General features: G+C 47.9%; 1 protein-coding gene across 2 annotated transcripts in view; it reads right to left on the bottom strand.

The window, feature by feature from the left end:
• Positions 1–24,318, bottom strand: part of TMEM132D (transmembrane protein 132D) — a 551,659-nt gene that overhangs the window by 285,891 nt on the left and 241,450 nt on the right. The window contains exon 3 of one of the 2 annotated variants that reach the window (XM_087857436.1): positions 8,242–8,388. The exons of the other annotated variant lie outside the window; for it this stretch is intronic. Coding sequence (XP_087713562.1) covers positions 8,242–8,388 — 147 coding nt within the window. The remainder of the gene's footprint in view (positions 1–8,241; positions 8,389–24,318) is intronic. 2 annotated transcript variants of the gene reach the window in all.

Here is a 24,318-nt window from a genome sequence, read left to right on the forward strand (position 1 = left end):
GCAGCACGGGGAAGTTTCCATCTCCTGGCACAGAACGCACTGCGGTCTTGGGAAGACACCAGAGCCGTCTCCTCCAGGCTGCCCACAGAGCATCCGCGCACACCTTCCCCCAAGATGTGCGAGCGAGGCCGGACTTTCAAGGAGCAGAATCATCCCACCTCTGTCTGCATTAACGCAGCGTTTCCCTCAAAAGCAACACAAGTCTGCGTCTCTTTCGTAATTACTTGAGAGGCAGCATTGGACACGGCATCCAAACTTCCTACTCCCCACAACAACACTGGATGTGCAGGTCAAGCTGAGGTTGCCACACATTAATGACTAGGTCTAGGGGCGCCCAGTGGCTCAGTCAGTTGAGCGTCCAACTCTTGGTTTTGGGTCAGGCTGTGATCTCAGAGTCTTGGGATCAAGCCCCACGATGGGCTCTGTGCTCAGTGCAAAGTCTGCTTGCCCTCTCCCTCTGCCCCTCCCCTGCTCTCTCTCTCTCTCTCAAATAAATAAAATCTTAAAATATATATATAACTAGATCTAAGCCGCTCTTCACCATGGCAGAATAAGATTTCACTATATGAATGTACCGTTTTAAAAAAAATTCAGCTCACCTCTTGGTGAATATTTAGTTTGTTTCTGGCCATCAGCTATTTTTAAAAATGCAGCAACGAAAGCCATTGTACACGTCTCTCCATGTCCGTAGTCAAGCCCTAATCCGGACTAGATGAATCTAGAAATGCAATTTAGGGTCACCTGAATGCAAGTCTTAAATGTTCTTAGCCAGATACCGACAGATATCTCTCCAAAGTAATTGAAACATTTTATAATTCCTCCAACACAGCACTATAAGCATCCCGTTCTTCCTCCTTCTCAGACACACATCTTATTACGTGCATCTTGTTTCCCCCCACAATATGATTAGAAGAAATGCTGTCTGGTAGTATTGGAAACAATACCTTGGTCCGTTGTATCCCTAATGCAGAAGTTATTAAAACATACTTGAATGGAAATGCTTCTGACAGGTTCTAAATTCAGACCCAAACTTGATAAAACCTCCACATGCAACTAATGTCATTCATCTCATACTCCAGGAAATTATTTAGAGGACGGAAATGAAATATAACTCTCCACAATCTAGGAGGACTTGGGTATGCGGGCTCCCTACATTACACGCCATTTTAACAATCTGAGAACAATTAATAGATGGTTTTCTTAGCATGGTGCTCTTGATTATTTCAGTGTGTTCGCACGCAGGGTTACATGAGATGCTCGCAGAGTTCAGCTAAGGCCGACCTCGCATCGCTCATGTCACAGAAGAAGCAGCTTTACCTCTTATGACCTCTCTGGTGACGCGACATGGCCAGCATAAAAATGAGAAATACACATCAGATCTCCTGACTCTGACGCCCCTGTTCCTTCTACCCTTTGGAAAGGAATGATCGTTCCAATGGTAAGAGGGACGCATATAGTAATCCATAAGTCAATGAGGATGTTGCAAGCATTTCAGGCATCACCAAATCACACCCGCACAGAAAAGACGTACCATTTTGACAACTTTATACCATCGTCTCAGGCTTTGTTGTTGTTAAACTCGGGTTCCAGATGTCAGAAGGGTTGAACTGTCTCGTTTAAGACAGACCGTCGGAACATATACCTAATCGAATTATTACATTAATAAAAAAAATCCCAAGATCTTTATTTTCCATCCCTGGGTCTGTCATCTTGCTACAGCCGACAGCAGCAGAGTGCAAGCATTAACACTTGGCTTCCTAAGCAAAACAAGCAGTTTTCAATCTATAAGATCTCTATTTCGAGTGATTACTGCCTGAAACAAAGAGGCCAGAAGATCTGGCCTCAAATCTGGGGGACGCAACAATGGACACAGCATCCCAAAATAGTCCCTATCCCATTCAGCAACGATAAGGACAAACATCCAGGACCCCATTAAACAACCATTGTCAGTGAATGACAGCTCATTCTTTTCCTGTTTTCCCTATCTCATCTTTTCCTAATTCAAAACAATCCATGTTCACTACGGGAATTTTCACAAACACACATGGGGCAAATGACGGGGAACGCATGGGTCACACATGATGTCACCACCCAGGGATGAACGCAGTCTACATTCTGATTGATCCTGTCTCGATTTTTCCCACCCTCTATTTATTTAGAAACAAAATTGGCATTCTCTTGTAAGCTCTTCTGTAATCTACTTTTATAATATATTTATTAAGCTATAATTCCAATGTTGTCAAAGTCACCATTTTAAAGTGTACAAGTGAGTGGCTTTTAGTTTATTCACACCGCGGTCTAAGCATCCTCACTACCTACCTGAAGATATGTTTATTACTTCCGAAAGAAGCCCACATGAACCAGCAGTCAGACTCAGCACCCACTCCCCAGGCAAACAGCGAGCTGCCGAGACGCAGGTCTAAGAATTGGCCGGCTCAGGACACAGCATCTAAACGGTTAGTATCATGTGGTGTGACGTGCTCAGAGCTGGTCCATGTTGTATATGGGTCAACACTTCTCTCCGTGTAACTTCAAGCAATGTCCCCTTGGGTGGGCACAACACACTGGTTTATCTGCTCACCTTTTGGCTGTGATGGGTGCTGCTGGTGTGAAGGTCTGTGCAACAGTTTTTGTGCAAACTGTTGCTTTCAGTTCCCCTGGGTGCAGAACTAAGAGTGCTGGACTTTTTGGTAACTAGGTTAGCTTCACCTAAGTGTATAACTAGCAGTGCCGGACCTTGTGGTAGCTAAGTTAGTTCTGCCTGGGTGTATAACTAGTACTGCTGGACCCTGTGGTAACTAGGTTAGTTCTGCCTGGGTATATAACTAGTACTGCTGGACCCTGTGGTAACTAGGTTAGCTCTACCTGAGTATGTAACTAGTACTGCTGGACCCTGTGGTAAGTAGTTCTGCCTGGATGTATAACTAGTACTGCTGGAGCCCATGGTAACTAGGTTAGCTCCACCTGGGTGTATAACTAGTACTGCTGGACCCCATGGAAACTAGCTTAACACCACCTGGGTGTATAACTAGTACTGCTGGAGCCTGTGGTAACTAGGTTAGCTCCACCTGGGTGTATAACTAGTACTGCTAGACCACATGGTAACTAGGTTATCTCTGCCTGGGTGTATAACCAGTACTGTTGGGCTCTGTGGTAACCAGGTTAGTTCCCATGGTCCTGTGGTCATTCTTCTTTGTTTATACCCTTGTTCAGATGGTTTTCAGGGGTCTCTCCCTCTTTCCACTTCTCACACTCTCTTCGGAAGTTTCTCTCTCCTGCAGGTTTTGCACAACTACACAGATTTCAGTTTCCGCAGCCCCAAACCCGGTGACTACGGTGTCCCAGCTTCTCTCTGTCTTCCTGATCTCGGGGCTTCTCCTCCTTGCGACTGGATCCATCTTTTCTGACCTGAGTCTGAGAACACCAATCAGTGTTTAAAACCATCTCTGTTTCATGCAGGCAGTTCCGCCTCTGTCTCTGGTTTTCGAGGGTTTTCCCCGAGTTCATTCTCACGGCGGCATTCTCCCCCATCCCCAGGGGTGCCCCTCAAGCGGGGACTCTGCCGCTTCCGGAGAGGAAGCCTTGCCGGCTCTGCGTGTTCACACGCACCTGTGCACAGCCTGCCACCTGCACCCAGATCCCGGTCCTGGCTCTTCAATCCTGGGTCTCCACTCACAGTCCGGCTCTCTCTCTCAGGCACACTTGGACTGGCCACCATGGTGCCCTCCTTCAGCTCAGTCCCATCTGTACCTGAACAAACTCTGCCCTAACTTTCTAACCGGTGCATAACACTTCTGGTGCATTGCTAAGGTGGGGCTACCCACCCTATATTCCCTTTATATTTCCCTGGAAACCTCCATAGGAGCCTGGTAGAGTGAAGGAGATCGCCAGGTACCATGCACTTTTCATCATTCTACTGGAAATCCCACAACATCAGCCCTTTATAAATTGCTGAGAAAGAGGATGTGGGCTGCCCAACCCACTCCATCTGTTCTTCTGTCTTTGGAGCAGGAAAATGATGCAGAGCCGGACACACCACTATCTGCCATCAATGATTTTTCCCACTTTCCTCTGAAGTCTGGTGCAGCCACTTAGTTGAGTCCTGGCCGGGGAGATGCAAGAGGAAATTGGGGGTTGGTGGCATGATTTCCAGGAAAGTTGCTGAAAGGGAGCTGACCCAGCTGAGAAGACCCTTTTCCACAGGGCAGATGTGATGACCGGCACCCCTGCAGCCATCTTAGTCTGTGAGGATGGAAGCCCTGCACTGGCGCGTCGCCCAAGACAGACAGGTGCCCTCCCCAGAAGGACTGGAGAGCTGACTGACATACTGGTCCTGGCCCGCCTACATCAGGCTTCCTCTGGTTGAGAGAGAAATACATTTCTGTCTTGCCTAAGTCACTCTTATTTGCATAAGAAATTAAATAATCAAATAATCCTAACAAACAGAGTTTGAAATACACTTATCGATGCCAGATTATCCTCACTTTGAACGTACATTCGTGACTTTAATCATCTCTGCCCTATTTGAAATATCAATTATTTTTATGGCAGTTCATGTTAAAATATATATGTTTTAAGATGAGACATATTACCTACAATAAACGTAACATCAGTGTTATATATAACAAGGAGATGATAATTATGAAAAAAAATGAAATTCTAGCCATGTACCCTTGCCTGTCTACGATCTACTGGCAGAGGACAGACGCTGTAAGGACAAGGTTGAGCACTTCCATCACAAGTCTTCCTGGAGAACAGAAAGCCATGGGAGCAAATGTCATTCAAATTTATGCAAACCCGTATCTATGTTACCACCTAAAATCATCTACTCAGCAACAGTGGCAAACTTTGGAAAACACTCCTCTATGCAGAGAAGAGCGAGTACATAAAAATAATGGTTTTTGTTACACATTGGTCTCAGTTTACCTTGTGCTGTAATGAGTGAGATTCTAAAAATGCAAAATGAAATCTGATGGGCAGAGCATTAGCTATTCTGGTCTGTTTCCTACTATTTCCTGGCAACACTTAGTCTAGAGACCCCATAGCTGTGATAACATTCATATGTTAATACTACGATGATAAGGTTTTCATCAACCAAACTTCTCCAGAAAGGGAAGGATGTATTTCAACTCAGATGAGAGATCTTCTCTCCTTCCTGTTGAATTCATCACCACCACAAGTGTCTCCTTAATCCGTAAAATTACACCTGTCACAGTGACTTAACTTCATCAACGCAACTTCGTGATCCATGGTGAATTATTAGCAATACAAAATCCATGACTCTCAGGCTAATTAAGATTGCCTCTTTGCATTCTGATGATCTGATTCTGACTTTTATGGATAACTAAAAAACATTCAAAGAGAGTGGGGAGAATTTATAAAGCAAGACAACTTGTGAAGCAAAACCTTCTAATGTTAAAGTACCCACTCTGTAATACATTTTCCAATTATCCTTCAGATAAAGAAAAATGGTTCTCCTTCCAGGCCACTCACTACCCCAAATACTAAAGCATGGTGTTTCTTCATTGAATACCACGCAGACAGAAGTAAAAGGGAAAATTCTGCAGTGAGGAGAAAAATTGAATATATTAATGAATACATCATATTCAAAAATGTCAGTTTAGCTGTATACATTTTATTAAATAGTAATACATGCATAGAACGAAATATTCACAGTCCAAATGGTTCACAGGATAATGTAACTTACATTCAGCCTTCTCCCCCAACTTCTTGGCACCCCACCCAGGAGACAGCCCAGTTGCCAGATCTTCTGCTCAAAAAGCACCTTTCTCTGGGTTTTCCCCCAAACAGGCCTTTAATATACACCCTATTATATGTCTTACATTTCTAAACAGGTGTACTGGAAAAGATTCAGGATGGGGGGTTTGCATCCTAACACACAGTGTAAGAGATGGAGTGTGATTCTAGAACCGCAGCAAAGAAACATTACGGAGAGCCCCACGTGCACCAGACGCTGCTGTGGGGGCTGGAGCGGTAGCTGCAAACAAGACGCTGTCCCAAAGCGAGAGAGCTCGCACATGCGGCCTTCCTCATTAAGCAGAGCCTTCCTGGCAATGGGGGAAGAACTGGGTTCCAAAAACATAACCCTCCACATCCACACATGTGAGTACGGCTAAATCACATGACAATGTGTGCGTACGCGCATGCACATGCTTAAACACCTGTATCATGTATGTATCATACATACGTTCTGTAGAGTCGTGCTACATAGAGGCGTGTATCTCCTTAGGGACACAAGCACGTGGTGCATATACACGTATATAACATACTGTATATCATATATCACATATTACCTACACGGACACATATACGTGTGCATGTCTATGTGTGCATGTGTGCTTTTTTCGAATCATCTGGATCCACAGTAGGAAACAGAGAACAGACATCAGAATCTACAAGGGGATAAGGCATGTTCTCCGTAGGGATGATGGCATTATGACGTCAGGACTTTGAAGGAATAACTCAACATTCCATTTGGGGCACTTGCTTCTGAAAGAAGATACTGATAGAAATAAAAGAAGAAAAATGGCATGCCCATTACACACTGGTATGTTTCCATGGGTTCTGCACACACTGAGTTTCTGTCCTGTTTAAAGAAGTGTTCAAGCCCTTTGCTTGACCCACAGAAAAGCAGCTCACACCTTGCTGGGGATGAGGCCCCTTTGGAAAGTTTCCTCACCTTCCTAGGCCCAAGACACACAGAGCTATTATTAGCCAGAAATTCAAAAGAAAAAAATATCACAAAAGTTTAAAATGGTTCACATCTCCTCACATTTCATAGAAAACAGTACAACCCCTACTATTAATAATAACCCACAGAGGAAACGCAAGAGAGAGAGCAGAGAACAAAACAGACTGGTTGAGATCCTTCCTCCCAAATTCCCCTCCTCTTCTGGTAAAGAATACCTGCCTACCTGCCTGCCTACCTGCCTGCCTACCTACCTACCTACCTGCCTGCCTATCACGTATCTATCCGTGCATCCACCCGTCCTTCCTTCCTCGCTTTTGCTAACTTCACAACATAAAAGAAGCCCTTACTGAGGTTTTTTTACCTTGACTTCCCAAATCACACGACTGGCACAGACACAGCTGGATGTGTGGAGATGTATATTCGCCCAGTTCATTATGCGAATCCGTGTGCCGTTCTGTTACCACACAGACAGTGAGAGCAGAACTCAGATCCGCATTTCTCCCTTCTCCTCTCGTTTGCAAATCTTCTACAAGCAAATCTTCAAAAAAACCCTCTTAGAGCACGGCACAAAAGGAAGGACACAAGCGAGAGCTTGAGAGCTGACGGCTGGAACCCTGGTGGACCAGTGTGAGCAACGGAAGACAGAAGGGGTCCCAAGTCAAATCATCCCCAAACTGGCATCAAATGCTCCTGATAATGAACCAAAAAACATACCATAGCGATCAGCTGAGATTCATGTCCTCGATATTAGAATAAGTAAACGGAAAACAAACGTGTTTTTCCAAACACTGAGCTATGAAGTTTAAATCTGATGCCAGAAATAACATGCTACATACCTGGGATTAATCTGCTTGTTATTTTTTCAATTTTCAGTCACATACAGAAAAAAGAACAACCAGCCTGAGAGTGGTAAATATGTGACCAGACTAGGAATTCTCCAGAGCCACAAATGAGGTTTCAGGAAAACAGGAATAAATCAAGACTACTGAGTTTCCAACTCTTTCTGCCCAGCGGTGAGTTGACAGTTTCTAATTTGGTGGGTATCAGACACAGATTCAAGTTTTAACTTGTCTCTAGAGTGATTTGCAATGCCCTATCAGTCCACAGCAGACAGTTCGCCGTTCATCCGAAAATGCGAGCACACATACAATCACATACGTCTACATGGCAAATGGGGAACACACCCCGTGTGTGCCCAGAGACACATACAGCCGTTGTTGTAACACTCGCGGGACAGGCCATCGTAGCAGAGATGCCCAGACCGACAGGGAGGAGATAAATCCCGCCTGCATGGAGCTCCGGTCCTTGCAGGTGCCCCGCGGCCATGCTGAACGTTGGGGGAGGTCTGCTGTGAATAATAGCTCACCTTTCCTGAGAGACAGATTCCATCCATCCTCCTGAGAAGCACGAGTTATACAGACAATAGGCACCACATGCAAACCACAGTGAGAACGGCTGTTAGCACACGCGGGGAGAAGGAGCTCCCCGTCACAGCGAGTCTGGAGACGCCGGACGCAGCAGGGACTCACCTGTTCTCCGAGCCAGCAGATTTCTTCTGACAAACGATGACAGCAGGTGCGTACTTGCCACTGTGGTCCGTGCCCTCCGTGACCTCCCAAATGGAAGGGCTGCTGGCTCTGACCCCCACGACGCTCACGCCCTTCTTCACCTTGGCCCTGTGGGAGACAGCGAGGGCACAGCTCAGACGGCGCTGGGGAACCCCGGGGTACCGCGGGTTGTGGGAACATGGGGAACGCATCTGCACACGGCTGCCCGGCAGGTGTCAGCTCACGTTCAACAGGATTTAATCACATATTTGCCACCAGCTCGCAATCCACCCATCCCAACTGTTCCCCAGTGGCTCCCAGCTTTAGCAGAGGAGCCAGGATGGGTGCCCGGGCAGTCTGCCAGCATCAAGAAATACAGCTGCACTCACTGCTGGCTTTGGTTTTTTTAAAACAATGACTTTCTTGAAACCCCCAGACTATGAAAACTAAACCGGGGAAGGAAATGAATTAAAACCGCACGAATGAACTCAGTACCGACACCATGCACTCACGGACCGTCCCCTCTGCACCAGGCATGGACGGACGCCTCACCTGGACTTTCTGCTTCCCTCACGGCGTGCTCAGGGAGGAATGAGGGGCCTGGGAGCACAGGCGCTGAGGTCTGAACAACCCGTCCAACTCCCGCCCGCGCCCCTCCCACCGCACAGCCCCACCGTCTCCAGCGCCCTGAACATCACGGTCACGGCTGCCGCTGAGCGACCATGCCCGACACACCAGGGGCACTCCCCGGGCGACGCAGCCTCAATACTTTTAAGTACCACACACGCCCCGGGGCTCAGTGCCGCGGTAGCTTCCACGCAGCTGGTGACTCAGGTGTCACGTGGCCCCGAACCACCACGCAGCTGGAACCGTGCCCAGGGCTCCCCTTGGCCTCACACACACCCAAATGGCGCGGAAGCCACTTACCGCGATCTCACTCCCATTCCCTGCTACCCAACACCGGTCAGCGTGTGTCTGGAGATCGAACGCCCACTCAGACTTTACACAAAGACGGATTTACTGAGGCAAGTGTGCTGCCCGCCACACACACGCGTGTGTCACCCTACCGCCCATTCCTTCACTCCTTCCTCAATGTCCGAGGCAGGAGGACGGTGATCTACTCAGAGGCTCCTCGCCAAGACACCAGGGACCTCGTTCCTTCCCAAGAAGCTGGGGAGTGAGGAAGAAGGGACTATCCCAGCAGAGCCCTGAATTGTTCTAATAAGTTTTAAGTGAAAAACCTACGAATGGCAAGTGTACAATACAAAATGCAATACATCGAACATGTCTGATGTGCGAACTGGCCTCCTGTCTGAGAGTCATGCTCAAGATGGGTTTTCTCCTCCTCGTCCCTTGGGCAGCACACGACAAGCTTTGCAGCAAGAGCTGTGGGGGTGAGCAGGCAACTGGGGAGAGACTGTCGGGGGGGCGCCGTCCAGGGGTCCCACAGCTGTGCCCACACAGACACAGAGCCCCGGCCACAGACCCCGACCCGCCGCCTCTGACCCCTCGTGCAGGCTCAGAGACAAGCAGGGCGGGAGGGGGCAGACTCTCAGGACTCGGGGGAGAGAGAGGGACACGCTTGCCCCAACCCCAAGAACACGACCTCCCCCAGAACCACCTCCAAGTACATGGTGTAGAAGACTCAGCAGCAGGTCTGAGGCGGCCGTTCCAGAAAGGCCTGCGGGCAAGGAGGCCCCTGCCTGGATCCAGGCTCCGGGCTTATCAGGAGGGGTTCCCACCGTTCCCTGAGAAGAGGGGCTCACGGTGCCCAAGCCATTTGTACAAACAATGGGGTTGACGCCCAACACCATGGAGTCTGGGATCATGGTGCGTGCCAGGCAGAGGGGCCTGGTGACCAGCCCCCAGTGAAAACCCTGGGCTTCTAAGCTCAGCTGAGCTTCCTGGGTGGAAGACACTCACACGTGAGGTCACAAGTCATTGCTGATGAACTAGGGGTGTCCTGCGTGACTCCCCCAAGAGAGGGCTCTGGAAGCCTGTGCCTGGCTCCCCCAGACGTTGCCGCATGCATCTTTTCCCTTTGCTGAATTTGCTTTGTGTCCTTCCCTGTAACAAATCACCACCATTAGCATCATAGGCTACGTCCTGAGTCCTCCGAGCAAGTCATCAAACCTGACGGTGGTCCGGGGAACCCAACCTGATTTGACTGTTCTACAAAGAGAAGAGGATTCGTCATGTGTGGCCCTCTGTGCTAAAACCGGCAGTTTTAGGAGGTGAGGTTCAATGGATAACATTACTTCTGCAGGAAAAAAAAGAATTGCATGTTTCGTGTTTTAAATAATCATCGGACAGACCAACACTTTGAATGCAGCCATTTATAAATTAGGAATTGAATGCACAGGCCAGAAAGCCGTCTCATTTTCTAGATACTCTGGTGAAACACGCAGGTGAATAAGCTCTGATTTCTGCCTTGCGGGACTCAATTAAATAGCACGCAAGCAGGATGTGGTGGCTGAAAAAAGTTCAATTCACTGAGGACAGCTGCTATTATATCGAGATGAATTCTAAGGGCTGTCCCAATTACGGTGCACTGGAATTTTATTGAATCAAATTTGCTTTAAATAAATAGGTCATCATTCTGGATTTGGTGATCTTTTCATTCTACAGGAGATATCAGCACATAAGACTTTCCTGATACAGAATGGGCTCGTACTTTTCTTAAGTTTTATTCACAAGTAGGTCATGTGGCACTTAGATAATGCTTTTTCCATGAATCATTTTCCAGTTCCCAGGAAAGAATATGGCTGCTTATGTAACCTAGGATGTACCCAGTATTTGTTCCCAGCGACCCTCCTGTGGTAACGTGAAGCTAGGCTGGATAGGGTTATCTCGAAGGGGACATCACAAGGAGCTGGCTTTTCATCAACACAGTATGTTTTCATAAGGGAAGAAACAATCCTAGGGCACGTTCCAGATGTTGTGAACAGAAGGACAGATCCTTGCTCAAGAGATATCCCTGAACAGCTTGTATCAAGTGCCAACACACACAGGAGACTGGGTGGTTACTCCTCGAAGACATTATCTATGGTCTGTACTGAACCAGGTCTGCTGTCGGGCTCATCACTGTTGCACGCTAATCTCAGAGTTGTAAGTGGCTGTGTTTTGCAACCATTAAGATAATTCGTAGGACATGTGCAGTCTGGCTTCACTGGGTTTGAACCAAGGGCTGATTCTGGCCTTTGCTTATGACAACTGAGGTACGTACAGTCATTAATGGACGTGTTATAACCTACTTGTGGTTCAATCCATACAGGTTACACTGACAGCTTCATTACACAGAGATAAACACAGCACTTGATTTCCAGCAACACTCCGGTGCATATTTATACTTGAAAATATATCTGCCCTAGTGACAGGGAGCACGGCCGTCATTTCCCCTGCGCTGGGCACATGCACTGGGAACGGAGACAAGTAAAACCTGTTTGGGTTAAGGGCATACTGTGTTTCTAAGACAGAGTGCAGCTACGGTATACACACACAAATACACACACACAACTACACACACACACACATACACAGCTGACCCGCGAACAACACAGGTTTGAAATGCACACATTCGCTTATGAGTGATTTTTTGTGCAACAAATACAGCAAGGACGGCAAACGTAGCTCCTCTTCCTAACGGTTTTCTTAGTAACACTTTACGTTCTCTAGCTCACCTTTCGCAATGACACAGTGTATAACACAGAACATACAAAATACGTGCTCCTCAACGGTGTCCGTTATCGCTAAGGCTCCCAGTCAACAGTAGGCCGCTAGGACTGACATTTTCAGGAGTCAGAGTTACACTCGGATTTTCAGCTGTGCGGTGAGTTGACAGCCCTAAATCCCCTGTTGTGCAAGGGTCAACTGTATGCCCATACACACATATGTACACACACACATATACACGTGTGTGCATGCGTGCCTATGTGTTCCAAGCACAGCATCCAGTCACACAATCGAAACAGCTAGGAACCCGGGTGCTGACTGCCGTGCACACTCGGTTTTGCTCCCCCCACACCCAGCGTCTCCTGTTCGGGGTGACAGAAGGACGCAGCATGCTTACAAGTGTTGTCAATTTGATGTTGTCAATTTGTTGGCAACCTTCCCCATTAATGGATAGAAACCTGTACTTCCCCATGGGTTCAAAGTCCAACGAAAACCCCTTTGGGTCAAAGCAAAGCTTTTTACACAAAATGCTCCTCACGCACTCATTCCTTTGCTCTCGTCACCGTGGGAAAGAGGAACGCGCGCTCTGAATCCTCACGCGCAGTAGGCATCCTGCCGGAGCTCACGATCACGTGCTGTGTCTAACCGTGCTTGACTGGGGACAGTTTACGACAACACCCCGCCCCTCCGAGTCCACGCACCCCACGACCCAGAACATTTCATTTATTGTCAGAGCCTCTTTGACCCTCTCCCCACGTCCCGGCGCTGCCCCGGCCAACAACGTTCGTGTGATTCTTTACGATGCTACCGGCAGTTCTCCGCAGCTCCTGTGACACCGGGCCCCTCCCGCTATCACCGGAAGGTACTTGGCTAAGTCTCTCTGCCGTGGCTTCAGAACAGTCCCAGCATATGCAGCAGTGCTAAAGAAAAGCAGATCCTACGTAAAATCTAAACCACAAACAGCAGTTTCCAACACTTGTTTACTGTGCACTCAAACCAGTAAATTACTGGTTGGTGTTTCCCCTTAATATGGGCATATTTATTTATCAATTTTGTGCTGGGACTATTGCGATGTAAAGATACTATAAAACATACACGAAAGGATGCGTTAAAATGATGAGATTAAGAGAAACGTGTTGCGAAGTCCTGATTCTCCGCGTCTCAGTGAATCACGCTGCACACCCCTCAGGGTGAATGTACATGAGAAGGTCCCACTCGAACTGATTTCCAAGTGCAGGACGAGTAAATGTGGTGAGCAGAGGTCATGTTACAACGAGGCAGTGGATGGGTCTTGACAAGATGCTGAAAATCTCCCGCCGGTTCTGTGGCTCACAGCTTCACAGGGAGGAGGGAATCTGTATTCACGTGGCCATTGCTTACATAGCGTTAAATTTAGAATGAAGACCAGTCACTTCACAGCAAACCATTTTTGGTGTCATGCTATCAGTGAAGCACCAGGACCACAGGACGACCCTGGGCAGGACATTCTAGAACAGAAGATAAACACAGGCAGGAGTCGATCCGCAAGAGAAAGGGGCGTCTCCAAGACCCCCAGGGGAGGGGCAGGAGCAGAGGAGGAGTGGCGGTGTGGCCTCGGGGGGCCACTGCGGGGTGGAGGGGTGAAGGGCTCTCAGTGAATGGCTTAGTCACTGAGCATCCCAAGGCCCCCTGGCTTCAGGGCTCTGTCACCCACTAGAAAGTATCAACTCCACCAGGGTTTGGCAGCTCAGGCTGGGAGCACAGACCTCGAATGCAGGGCAGAGCCCTCCCCTCCGGCTGCACACTGGTGTTGCCAAATCTCTGTAGTCCTGAAGAGCGGCCAGAGATCCCCACTTTTATGGAGGATCTCGGGTTTGAAAACGTCGTCCTGGCTAGACAAAACATGCGAGGCCTGGAAACAGCCCAAGGTCCCCAGTGTGTGACCTCCGTTAGCTGGGACGCAGGAAGTCAGGCCTCTTCCAAGTACGTGAGTGAACCAAGGAGTCATGTGAGAGCGGGGTCCCCGCTACGTCCAGGATGGGACGGAGGCATTCACGCACAGAAACGCGCCCACATCTGCGTCCTCCCCACCCCCACACGTACAACTCACAATGATGGCAACTTTATCATTTTTGTCCTAAGTGGATGGAATATGTTCATTGTGGGAAAACAATAAGCACTACACAAAGATATGAGGAAGAAAGTAAAAATCACCTGAATGTCCATCTCGTTGAATCTAAACCAACAATATTTTAGTCATTCTTCTACATACTGCTTTATTCACTCCCAAGCTATAGATTCATATAAATAGGATCATGCCCAGGACTGCTACGTGGCCATACAACATATGCACTGACCAACCTCAGGAAGCATCATTCATATTGATTATGATGTGAAGTGGGGCTTCCTAGAGTTGAGCAGTGTACAACCTGCACAACTGTATGCAGCAGCCTTGATTATATTCAACATGCTGCTTTATTCACTAGATCATCCTAGTCTCTCTTCTTGACTAGGTCCACGCACAAATAAAATAACTGAGAGCAGGAACCAGGCTGGCCACCTACCAACTCAGGAGAACCCAGTGAGGAGGGAAGCCAAAAGAGCAGAGCATTATATCTTGGCCCAAAAGGTGAGCAACATGTGATGTCAGTCTCCAGCCAGGCAGGCTGCTGGCTCTGAGGACCTCCGATTTATCCTGGGACCTTGGTGAGTCAGCACTTGCTATCTTGATAAACCTGGCCTGTGGGTTTTCTCTGCCAGCCCAGACGGAGGCTGAATGACTTTTTAAAAGCATCTTGGAGATGAGTGTTTCCTGCACACGATCTTTACTCCTTCCAAGCACCTGGTTTTCCTTCTGACCATCTGTTCGTGAGGGTGCAAAGGCCAGTGTTTCCTGCAGACGCAAGTTCAGAGACAAGCGACTGGTAGAAACACGGCGGCCCAGCAGGTGGATCTATGCGGGCATGATGAGTGTGGATGCCAACGGTCACAAGCTCTGGAGGGAGTGATCATGCCCCCCACCCCACACCCCAAAAAAGTTTTATAAATACGTGACTGTGTACATGACCGAAGCAGATAACCACTAAGAGTAAACCTAGCTGTTTATTCGTTCATTGATTCATTCATCAAACATGGTTTAATTTTCCAGGTGATAGTCACAGGACTGGAAATGCAAATATGAACAAAACATACGTGTTTCCTGTTGACACGGAAGTCACACTCCAACGAGAAAGAACACACCCACACGTTTGATGTTGGTAAGTTCTACAAAGGATTAAAAAAGCAAGAGCAGAGGATAGAGAGCCCAGAAAGACTGAGTTTATTATCTACACACCTGCCCAGCGGTAAAGCCAGCAACTGAACCCAGTGGGCAGGCGGAAGGGAACTATGTATGCATAAACGGATGTCTTCTCAATCGGATTGGTTTTTGCCCAGCACATGAGTGGGGAGGAAATCTCTCCTTGTTCCTACTGAAAACAGCCCACCACCCACCAGTGAAAGGCGCTGCTTAAACGTTCCACGGCTTATGATGTGAGCCCACGGTCTATGGATTCACCAGGATTACAACCCCATGCAAACCAGCATTCCTGTATGGACAAACAGCCTTGATGGAGACAGCACCCCTCAACACAGCTCCCCAGGGATGTCTCAGCTGCATGGGCAGCAAGAGAGCACGGCTCGTCACCACTTCCAGAAAGATGGTCATGATATTTGTCTTTGATACTAAAGCGATACATGCCCGCACTCTCCATGCTGCCCACACGCAGGGATAGAGGGCGGGGCCTCACTCATTCTGCATATTACGGACTCTCCCATCGTAGACTCATGCGATGAACCAGCAGGCGGGCAAAAAAAAGCCCTATTCTTTGTTGAACGTAACAGACTCTCGGACATAACTGTGCTCCAAGCACTTCATAGAGTGACCCGTAGAAAATAGACATTAGCCACCATCGTCCTCATCATTACATCCCTCTTGACACAGAAACCTGGACACCTGACTATTCTGAATTTTACTCTCTTTTCATCTTGCCCATACGATAATCACGAATCAAAGCCCTCTGGGAAAAGAAGAAAAAAAAAACGAGCAAAATAAAATACAACCCTTGCACTCCAACAGAGATGGAAGACAACGGCTCAAAGCTCTGCGGGGCCTCAGAGAGCAAGCAGGACTCGTATTTGCAGAAAAGCTAGTCGGGTGGCCTTCCTCCCCCGTGACTAGTGTTTCTGAACTCGGCTCCGTTCCCAGGGCACCGCCACGCCCTGGGCTCTGTGCTGCGTGTGGCTCCCAGACTTTGGGATGAGACCTAATCTTACTGTCTACTAAGAGCCAACCCTCTAATTTCATGACAGCACATAATAGAACAGGATTGCTGTTTCCTCCCGTCCTCGAGGTTACTAGTGTTTTAGAGGAATTGCTTAAATATACTTCTTTAATTAAGGGAAACATTCTAAGTCAAAACCAAAGCTCTAGGCAACAAACTCACACTTCCAGGGATGTCTTTTGGGCTTTTTTTTTTTTTTTAAAGATTTTATTTATTTATTTGACAGAGAGAGAGACAGCCACCCAGCGAGGGAACACAGGCAGGGGGAGTGGGAGAGGGAGAAACAGGCTCCCAGCAGAGGAGCCCGATGTGGGGCTTGATCCCAGGACTCTGGGATCACGCCCTGAGCCGAAGGCAGACGCTTAACGACTGAGCCACCCAGGCGCCCCTTTTCTTAAAATTTTTAATTAACATCTTTTTCATTGAAGAAATAATACAGGCATGATGTAAATATCTAAATGTCACAAATGGGGATACAAAGATTTTCTCACTGAAGACTTCCCTTCCCTCACATCTCCCAATTTAATGTACATTTTCTGGGAGATCAATATATGTAGATATGTTGATTTTTAAAAAACACCAATCAATGGCAGTACTATACATGCTTTTATACAATATATATGTATTTAAAATATATATCTAGTAGGTATGTTAATATCAGAATTTAGAGACCCACTGCCCCCTTGATTCCCAACCACTGTGCACGTGTCCAGAACAGCTCACTGACCAGTGCCCATCTGGTGGACACTTAGGTGGTTTTCAATCTTTGCTACCACAATCAGCACTTTAGAGAAGTTCCACGTCCACAGAGCTTTGCACACACACGCAAGCATGTCCACAGCATGCATGTCCCAAAGAAGAAGGACCAAGTCAGAAGAGATGCTGGTGTTCACTTTGAACAGAACGTGCTACATGGCCGTTCAAAGAGCTTCTAGCAATTTACACATTCGCGGAGAGTGTCTTCCTGTGCCTTTTTTCCTGCCTGTTTGATTGCTGAGGCTCTGACAAGTAAAAGTAGTATTTCATTAAGCCTGAGGGGCCCTGAATATGGTTTTCATAGGTTTACATTTGAATAACCTTTTTTTATCAAATATCTGTTCACATCCTTTGTCCATCTCTCTATTCTTTTGTTGGTCTTCTTTTTCTTGTTTATTAGGAAATTGATTTATAAGAAAATTAATCCCTTGATCCATCTGGAATTTATTTTCATGTGAGAAGTGAGTGGAAGGGGGATCTGGCTTTATTTCTTCCCATATGGGCTTCCTCAGCACTATTTATTACATGACTCAGCCAGTACCCCCGCTGATTTAAATGCCATCTTTGACCTACACTAAATTCGCCTGCCCCTTAGGCTTATTTCTGGCCTCTGCCTTTGCTTTTATTGATCTGTCTGCCTTCTCGGGGGCAGCACCCAAATGCTTTAAACACAATAGCTTATGACGTGTTTTAATATCTGGTAGGGCTATTTCCTTCCCATTCTCTTTCATTTTTCGGGGGTATCTTGATGGCTATATTTCAACAAAAATCATCTTCTGTTAGCACATTCTCAAACACAGACTTCTGGTTTGCAAAAAAAAAAAAAAAAAAAAGAAAAGAAAAAAAGAAAAGAAAAGAAAAGAAAAGAAAAGAAAAGAAAAGAAAGAGAAAGAGAATGATGTGCCCTTCAAACATCCCTCCCCGAAATTGAAAGTAATACCTGGCAGGCAATGATGAGATCATGGCCCAGAGCAGAAGCCCTCTCCCTGAAAGGCAACAGGCAAGTGTCCTGTCCCTGGGAGCGGTGCCCTCCTGAATCCGAACATAACCCCGGCTGTCACACACAACATCGTTCACAACAGTGACCTGCTCACAGGGATGCAGGCTTTACCTTGAAAGTATCCTAACTGTTGGGCAATAGCCTTGGGTCCTGGAAACAGATGAGGTGACCCACAAACCATCAGCACTCTTCTTCCTTCTGGTCACAGTGATTGGGTCCAATCGGATCGCTGGGCTTGGGAATTTCCCAGAAGCCACCAGAAGAGTATCCCTAGCCCATCCCAGGTCCTCATCCCTGATCCAAGGTGAGGCTTGGGAAGACAAAGGCCTTCAGCCATTGCACTCTGAAAGGACCTAGCAAGACGTGACCTCATGGGGAGGAAGAACTGGGAGGAAAGCAATGGATCTTTGCTGGTACGGGAGCCCTGAATCCAACAGTTAAACTAAAATACAATGGAGACCAAGCTCGAAGATCCCCCCAAGCAAATAAATCCAGTAAGCCACGTGAGCAACCCTAAATCCAGCTTACCTCACAAATGTATGTGAAACTTAGGTTATTTCTTTTCAGTGCCCTGATCATCATCAAAGAAACTTAGGAAATCTTCCTAAAAGTGGTTTTAACCAATTCCCTGCCATCCAGAACCCCCGCTGTGGTAACCATCCTTGTAAAGGGTAAACAGCCTCCCTGTTTCAACTGATAAGCCACCTCTGACATCATGTCCCCGAGCTTCACGTCAGTGTATAACTTGAAAGCACCCAGTCTGAAAACTTCTCATATGCGCAATAAACTCTTACTAAATGCTATTTTATTGGTCTGGCGGATTTAATTTTGCTATTTCTGGGTTTTGGACACACTCATCCCTGAAGCAAGAGCCACCAATTCCCCATTATCCTGGCTTTTAATTTTGTTTTCATCACTGTGAGTTTAGGTTTTATTTTTTTCCACTTTCATTTTTACTTTTATTTTTTTTATTGTGAAAAGAACACTCAACGTGAGATCTACTCTGTGAACACATTTCTAAGTGCTCGACAGCGTACTGTAGGGACTGTGTCTGCAAAGACTCCCTCCAAGTAAAGTCCTGTGCAGAAACGCCGAAACTCAGGACCTCCCAGGACGGAATCCAGCCCCCAGCATAGGTCATCACGGTGGGGTCTCTGCAAGCTCCAATGGGCAGACTTTTGTTAATGAAGTTTCCACCCGCACATGATGGCCAATTAAATTTTGTTTACACAACATCCTCTGACTGGAAACTGACTAGAAAGTATCGGGCCAGCAGGCAGGTACATGTGTCGTTCCTGAAAACAATAATGTTTAAATATCACTTTTAAAAATTAATAAGCTTTCATTTTTAGAGTAGTTTTTGGTTCACAGCAACACTGAGCAGAAAGGACTGCGTTCCCACATGACCCGCGCCCTCAAGCACACAACCCCCTGTGGTCGGCGTGACCCCACAACACCATGGCAGTTCATCCCTTATGATCGGTGAGCCCACAACGACACTTCCCACGATGTGCTTGTGGAATGAAAAATCAATACATCACATAGGGTCTCGTCTAAAAACTAGGAGAGCTGTATAGGGGCAGTGATGGAGACAAGTTCTATCCCATCTTCAGGTAAGAGAATGAGGCACAGAGAAGTGAAGTATTTTTCCCAAGGTCACACAGCTAATGAATGGTTGAAGCTGGCTCTGGGAGCCCTACTCTGACTCACTGTGTTGTCCTGCAGCTTTTCTGTTCCCAAAGGGTGTCTGTCAGCAAAGTGGACAAGCCCCCCTGCAGCTACCTTCCCCGTCCCATGCAGGGCACAGGGGGGCTTGGCACTTGGATACCTCCATACGACCCCAGTGGAGTCAGGCTCATAGACACTCAGTTCTAGCCTCACCAAACAATGAAGTGTTAGTCATTGGATAACGAATGCGTGAGGCCATCTCCTTCCAGAACCCAAACTTGACTGATCACTGCAGGCCTTTCTGGCCTCGGAGTGCCCACTGATCTTTCCAGAAAATTCTTCTCTCCCTCATCCAGGTTTTCTGTCCCATTAGGGGAAACTGAGACACACAGCTCCCTTGTTCCCACCATCTCCCTCCCTTTCTCCTTCCCACAGTCCCCCCCCCCCGCCTACATCCATGATCACAGACGTGGGCTCTGATCTTCCTACCTCCCATTTGCATCCTCCCTTCCCCAGAGTGTAACAAAAGCTATTCATTTAACCATCAGAGGAGCTAAAAAACAAAAGTGTGGGGAGATAAGAAAGATCTTCAAAAGACTCTTCTCTCGCTTATTCCTTGAAATCCTGCTTTCAGGCTGACAGCCTCTCTGGGGACAAGGGAACCCCACTGAAGACATGAGAACCCGAACAGGGACCCTTTCCCCCTCTCTGGCTGCTGGAAGCGCCTGTCCCCAGCGCTCAGAAGAGCATGTTTCAGCCCTACGGCTCTCAGCTCACCTGGACACACGTCACTTCAGCTCGCATTGTACAGATGAGAAAATCAAGACTGAAAAGAGGTTACAAAGAGGGGATATTTCCTGAGCTCAGCCGGGTGGACTGGGGGCCACATAAAGGAAAGGGGCTTGTGGGACACTGACAGCCACTGCCCAGTGGGGCAGCTGCCAGGGCGCTCTCAGCGTCTCTCCAGGCACCTGTGAGGACTCGTTCCTCCACTCCCCTTGAAGTCGGGCACGCTCGTGTGGCTCTGTTCAGTAAAACGTGAGCGGCAGGGACATGTCTCGCGACCGGCTGAAGCAGGAAGAGTTAAAGCACGCTTTGCTGTGGGGTCTCTCCCCTGCACCCCACTGACTGTCAACGGTCCAGCCAGTGCTGCTCCATTGTCCTGGCCCCAACTTGAGGACGGACCAGAGCACGGGCCTCAGCGATCACCCGCGTGGTCGCACACACGGAGGGCTGGGGCGGATCAGGAACGCAGCAGGACAGGGACTAGGCTGCCAGGCAGAGAATCCTCCTCCGCGTCCCTGCGAAGCCTGAGTGAGAACTGTGGGTGTCAACCAGCCCCGATTACATAAGACGCAGCCGGACCCAGAAGCTGGTAGAAAGACGTCTCTTTTGTGTAGCACAGAGAGAACCGTCCAGATCCTACGGCACTGGTGAATTTTTTTTTTTTTAAGATTTTATTTATTTATTCGACAGAGATAGAGACAGCCAGCGAGAGAGGGAACACAAGCAGGGGGATTGGGAGAGGAAGAAGCAGGCTCATAGCGGAGGAGCCTGATGTGGGGCTCGAACCCATAACGCCGGGATCACGCCCTGAGCCGAAGGCAGACACTTAACCGCTGTGCCACCCAGGCGCCCCACTGGTGAATTTTTTTGATGAGACCAATTACTATTCCATACGGTCATGCTTTCCCACATTTTCATATTTAAAAAGCCGCTTAGAGGACCTGATTTTGTAGCCTGGGAGCTGAGGGAGAGGACTGCATCGTCCCCCTGCCCCCCGCCTTCATGACAGCAAGATGGGGTCTGTTTAATGCAGGCGGCTCCAAGCTTCTGCACCCCGAGTGTCCCTCGGAGGCTGTCCTCTCTGGCCACCACCGCAGACACCACAGAAGCGTAGCCGAGCAGCCTGCCTATGAGCCCGTGCCTGGCTGCCCACACCTGCCACACCCCCGGCCCGGCATTAACCACGGATTCCACAGCCAGCCCGGCCAGCGACCGTGACACCGGCTGAAAGCTAAGTGCTAAACTGGCCGTAAACCACAAAGAATACCAGGGGAGAGGAAGACGGACGCTTTGATAAGTAAGAAGGGACCGCTGTGCATTTTAATGGGCTGACTTAAATCTCCACTCCGCTCCTCTTTTATCATCTCAACCCACTTGACGTGTGGCAGACACGGCAGGCGTGTTTCCCGAAGGCGACCATGATGACACCTGACTCCTGCCCCCCATGCTCTCGCTGTGAGGTGCCCTTGCCTCTGCTCACATCCAGGAGGAAGGCTCGCAGCCAAGGGGAAGTGAGGCCACGGGATTATTAGTGAGTCCCACGAGGTGAAGCGGCTTCCATGGGCTTCGTAGGATGCTCGTTTCAGAGCTCGGCACCACCATACAGGAGGCCACCACCCCCGACGGAGGGTCCAGGTGACAGACTGCACGTGCCATTAGACGTGTTCGGAGTGGGCCTTGAGAGGGCCCCGCGTCAAGGTCTTGTCCCCTCCTCTGAGCCCTCCTGGCTGCGGCCCCAACCATCAAGGTGCAGAGACATCCATCCACCCCAGATACGCTCCTTCCCGATTCCGGAGCCGCAGAACCCATGAACACAAGAAAATGGCCTTTGTTTGGAGTATTCAGTGTCGGGTGGTCAGTTAGGCAGCAAAAGAACGCAGAAGAACAATGTTCTGACATGGAAGTGGAAACCACTGCCTACCCGTCCTGGGTGTTCATTAGAGGCTTGATTCTCCTTGGGAAAATGGGTCTCTCCCTCAATCCTAAGTCATCAGTGGTGGCTCACGGGCTGAAGGTAGCCTACAAACCTCTTGTCTGGCATATTTTATTCCATTTTGACCATCTGAACCAATTATTTTAAAATTATGACATTTCCTTTAAAAATCCAGATTTTGGGCTTGTCTTGAAACAGTGCCGTAATACTGGATCTGTGTGCCCTCATGTGCCGGTCAGCTGAGGCCGCCACCTTTAAAAGCACAGGTGTTCAGTTTTCCCTGCTCCCTCCTCATCCCCTAGTGCCTCTCCAAACACAAACACTTCTCTGATGCCTGACCTGGAAACTCACTCAATGTTATCACCTGCCTTCCCCTGAGGGCCATTGAGTTTGGGATCCCTGCATTCGTCTTTGGAACTCACAAAGGGCCCAAAGTTGCACCTGCATCAGTAACCACAGACGCCCATAGTGTGATTGCTGTCCACAAAAGAACAAAGAGAACTCACCCTCTGATATTTTAGTTGGGGTGGAGAACAGACGGCCAGTAAGACAAGAAGGGACATACATGGGCACAAACACACGTTAGACCTCTTCTGATGGAAAAGTCCTTATCCATAGACTGGTGAGCCTTCTCTCTTGCTCTGAATTCCTTCCCACAAGACTGAAAAGACTGTGTCAGTCCAGGCCTGAGAGTGAATGAAATAAACTGTGTCTGGAAAAAAATGTAACAAGGACACAGGAAGGCCCACCCACGGGTTACATCGACAACTTGCAACCAAACCATTTACATGTAGGTAGATTGGCAATGGAAAGATTGAATTTGCAATGGAAAGTAACATTGTAACTGTTTTTCCCATACTAAATTCTATCTGTCCATCTGACTACTAAGTGTCAGTCTATCCATCTATCATCTATGATGTGTTATCTACCTATCAACATTTTTTTCTTTTTCTTTTTTTTTTTATTTTAATGTTTTTTTATTATATTATGTTAGTCACCATACAGTACATCCCTGGTTTCTGATGTAAAGTTCGATGATTCATTAGTTGCGTATAACACCCAGTGCACCATGCAATATGTGCCCTCCTTACTACCCATCACCAGTCTATCCCATTCCCCCACCCCCTCCCCTCTGAAGCCCTCAGTTTGTTTCTCAGAGTCCATAGTCTCTCATGCTTCATTCCCCATTCTTATTACCCCCCCTTTCTTTATCCCTTTCTTCTCCTACCGATCATCCTAGTTCTTATGTTCCATAGATGAGAGAAACCATATGATAATTGTCTTTCTCTGCTTGACTTATTTCACTTAGCATTATCTCCTCCAGTGCCGTCCATGTTGCAGCAAATGTTGAGAATTCATTCTTTCTGATAGCTGAGTAATAGTCCATTGTATATATGGACCACAACTTCTTAATCCAGTCATCTGTTGAAGGGCATCTCGGTTCCTTAGAATAACCCTCTCTCTTCTGCATCTAAAATCCTGATACCTTGTCCAACTATCACCACCTTCTCTGTACCATCATTCCTTGCAGAGAGACCTAGAAAACGTTCCCATTTGTTGCATTTTATATTTTCCAGCAAGTAACTCTCCTTTATTGGGAAGAGAAACCAGGAGACCAGGTCTCCGCAGCATGGAGGCTAGACGACTTACGATGGAGAAGGCCAGGGGGACCTGAGTCACTTCCCGGAATTTCTCAGTGATGTGGACTCCAGCTCGAGCTGAGCCTCAAGTCACCAAGCCTGTGGTTCTGAGATGCTGAAAGCCTGACTCCCTTTGTTGCTTTCTCCTTTTGCTGACGGGGTTCCAGGCACTCGAATCATTCTCTCCTCCAGCCCCACCATGGCTGAACACTCCCAGTGACCCACACATTCTCTCCAGCTATTTTTCTGTCTCTCTCTGTCCTTCCAAAACACCAAACACCCTGCCAATTCGTAGGCTGTCAG

Source organism: Ursus americanus, chromosome 30, assembly GCF_024610735.1.
Source record: "Ursus americanus isolate L20-20 chromosome 30, mUrsAme1.1.p, whole genome shotgun sequence".
NCBI classification, from domain to species: Eukaryota; Metazoa; Chordata; class Mammalia; order Carnivora; family Ursidae; genus Ursus; species Ursus americanus.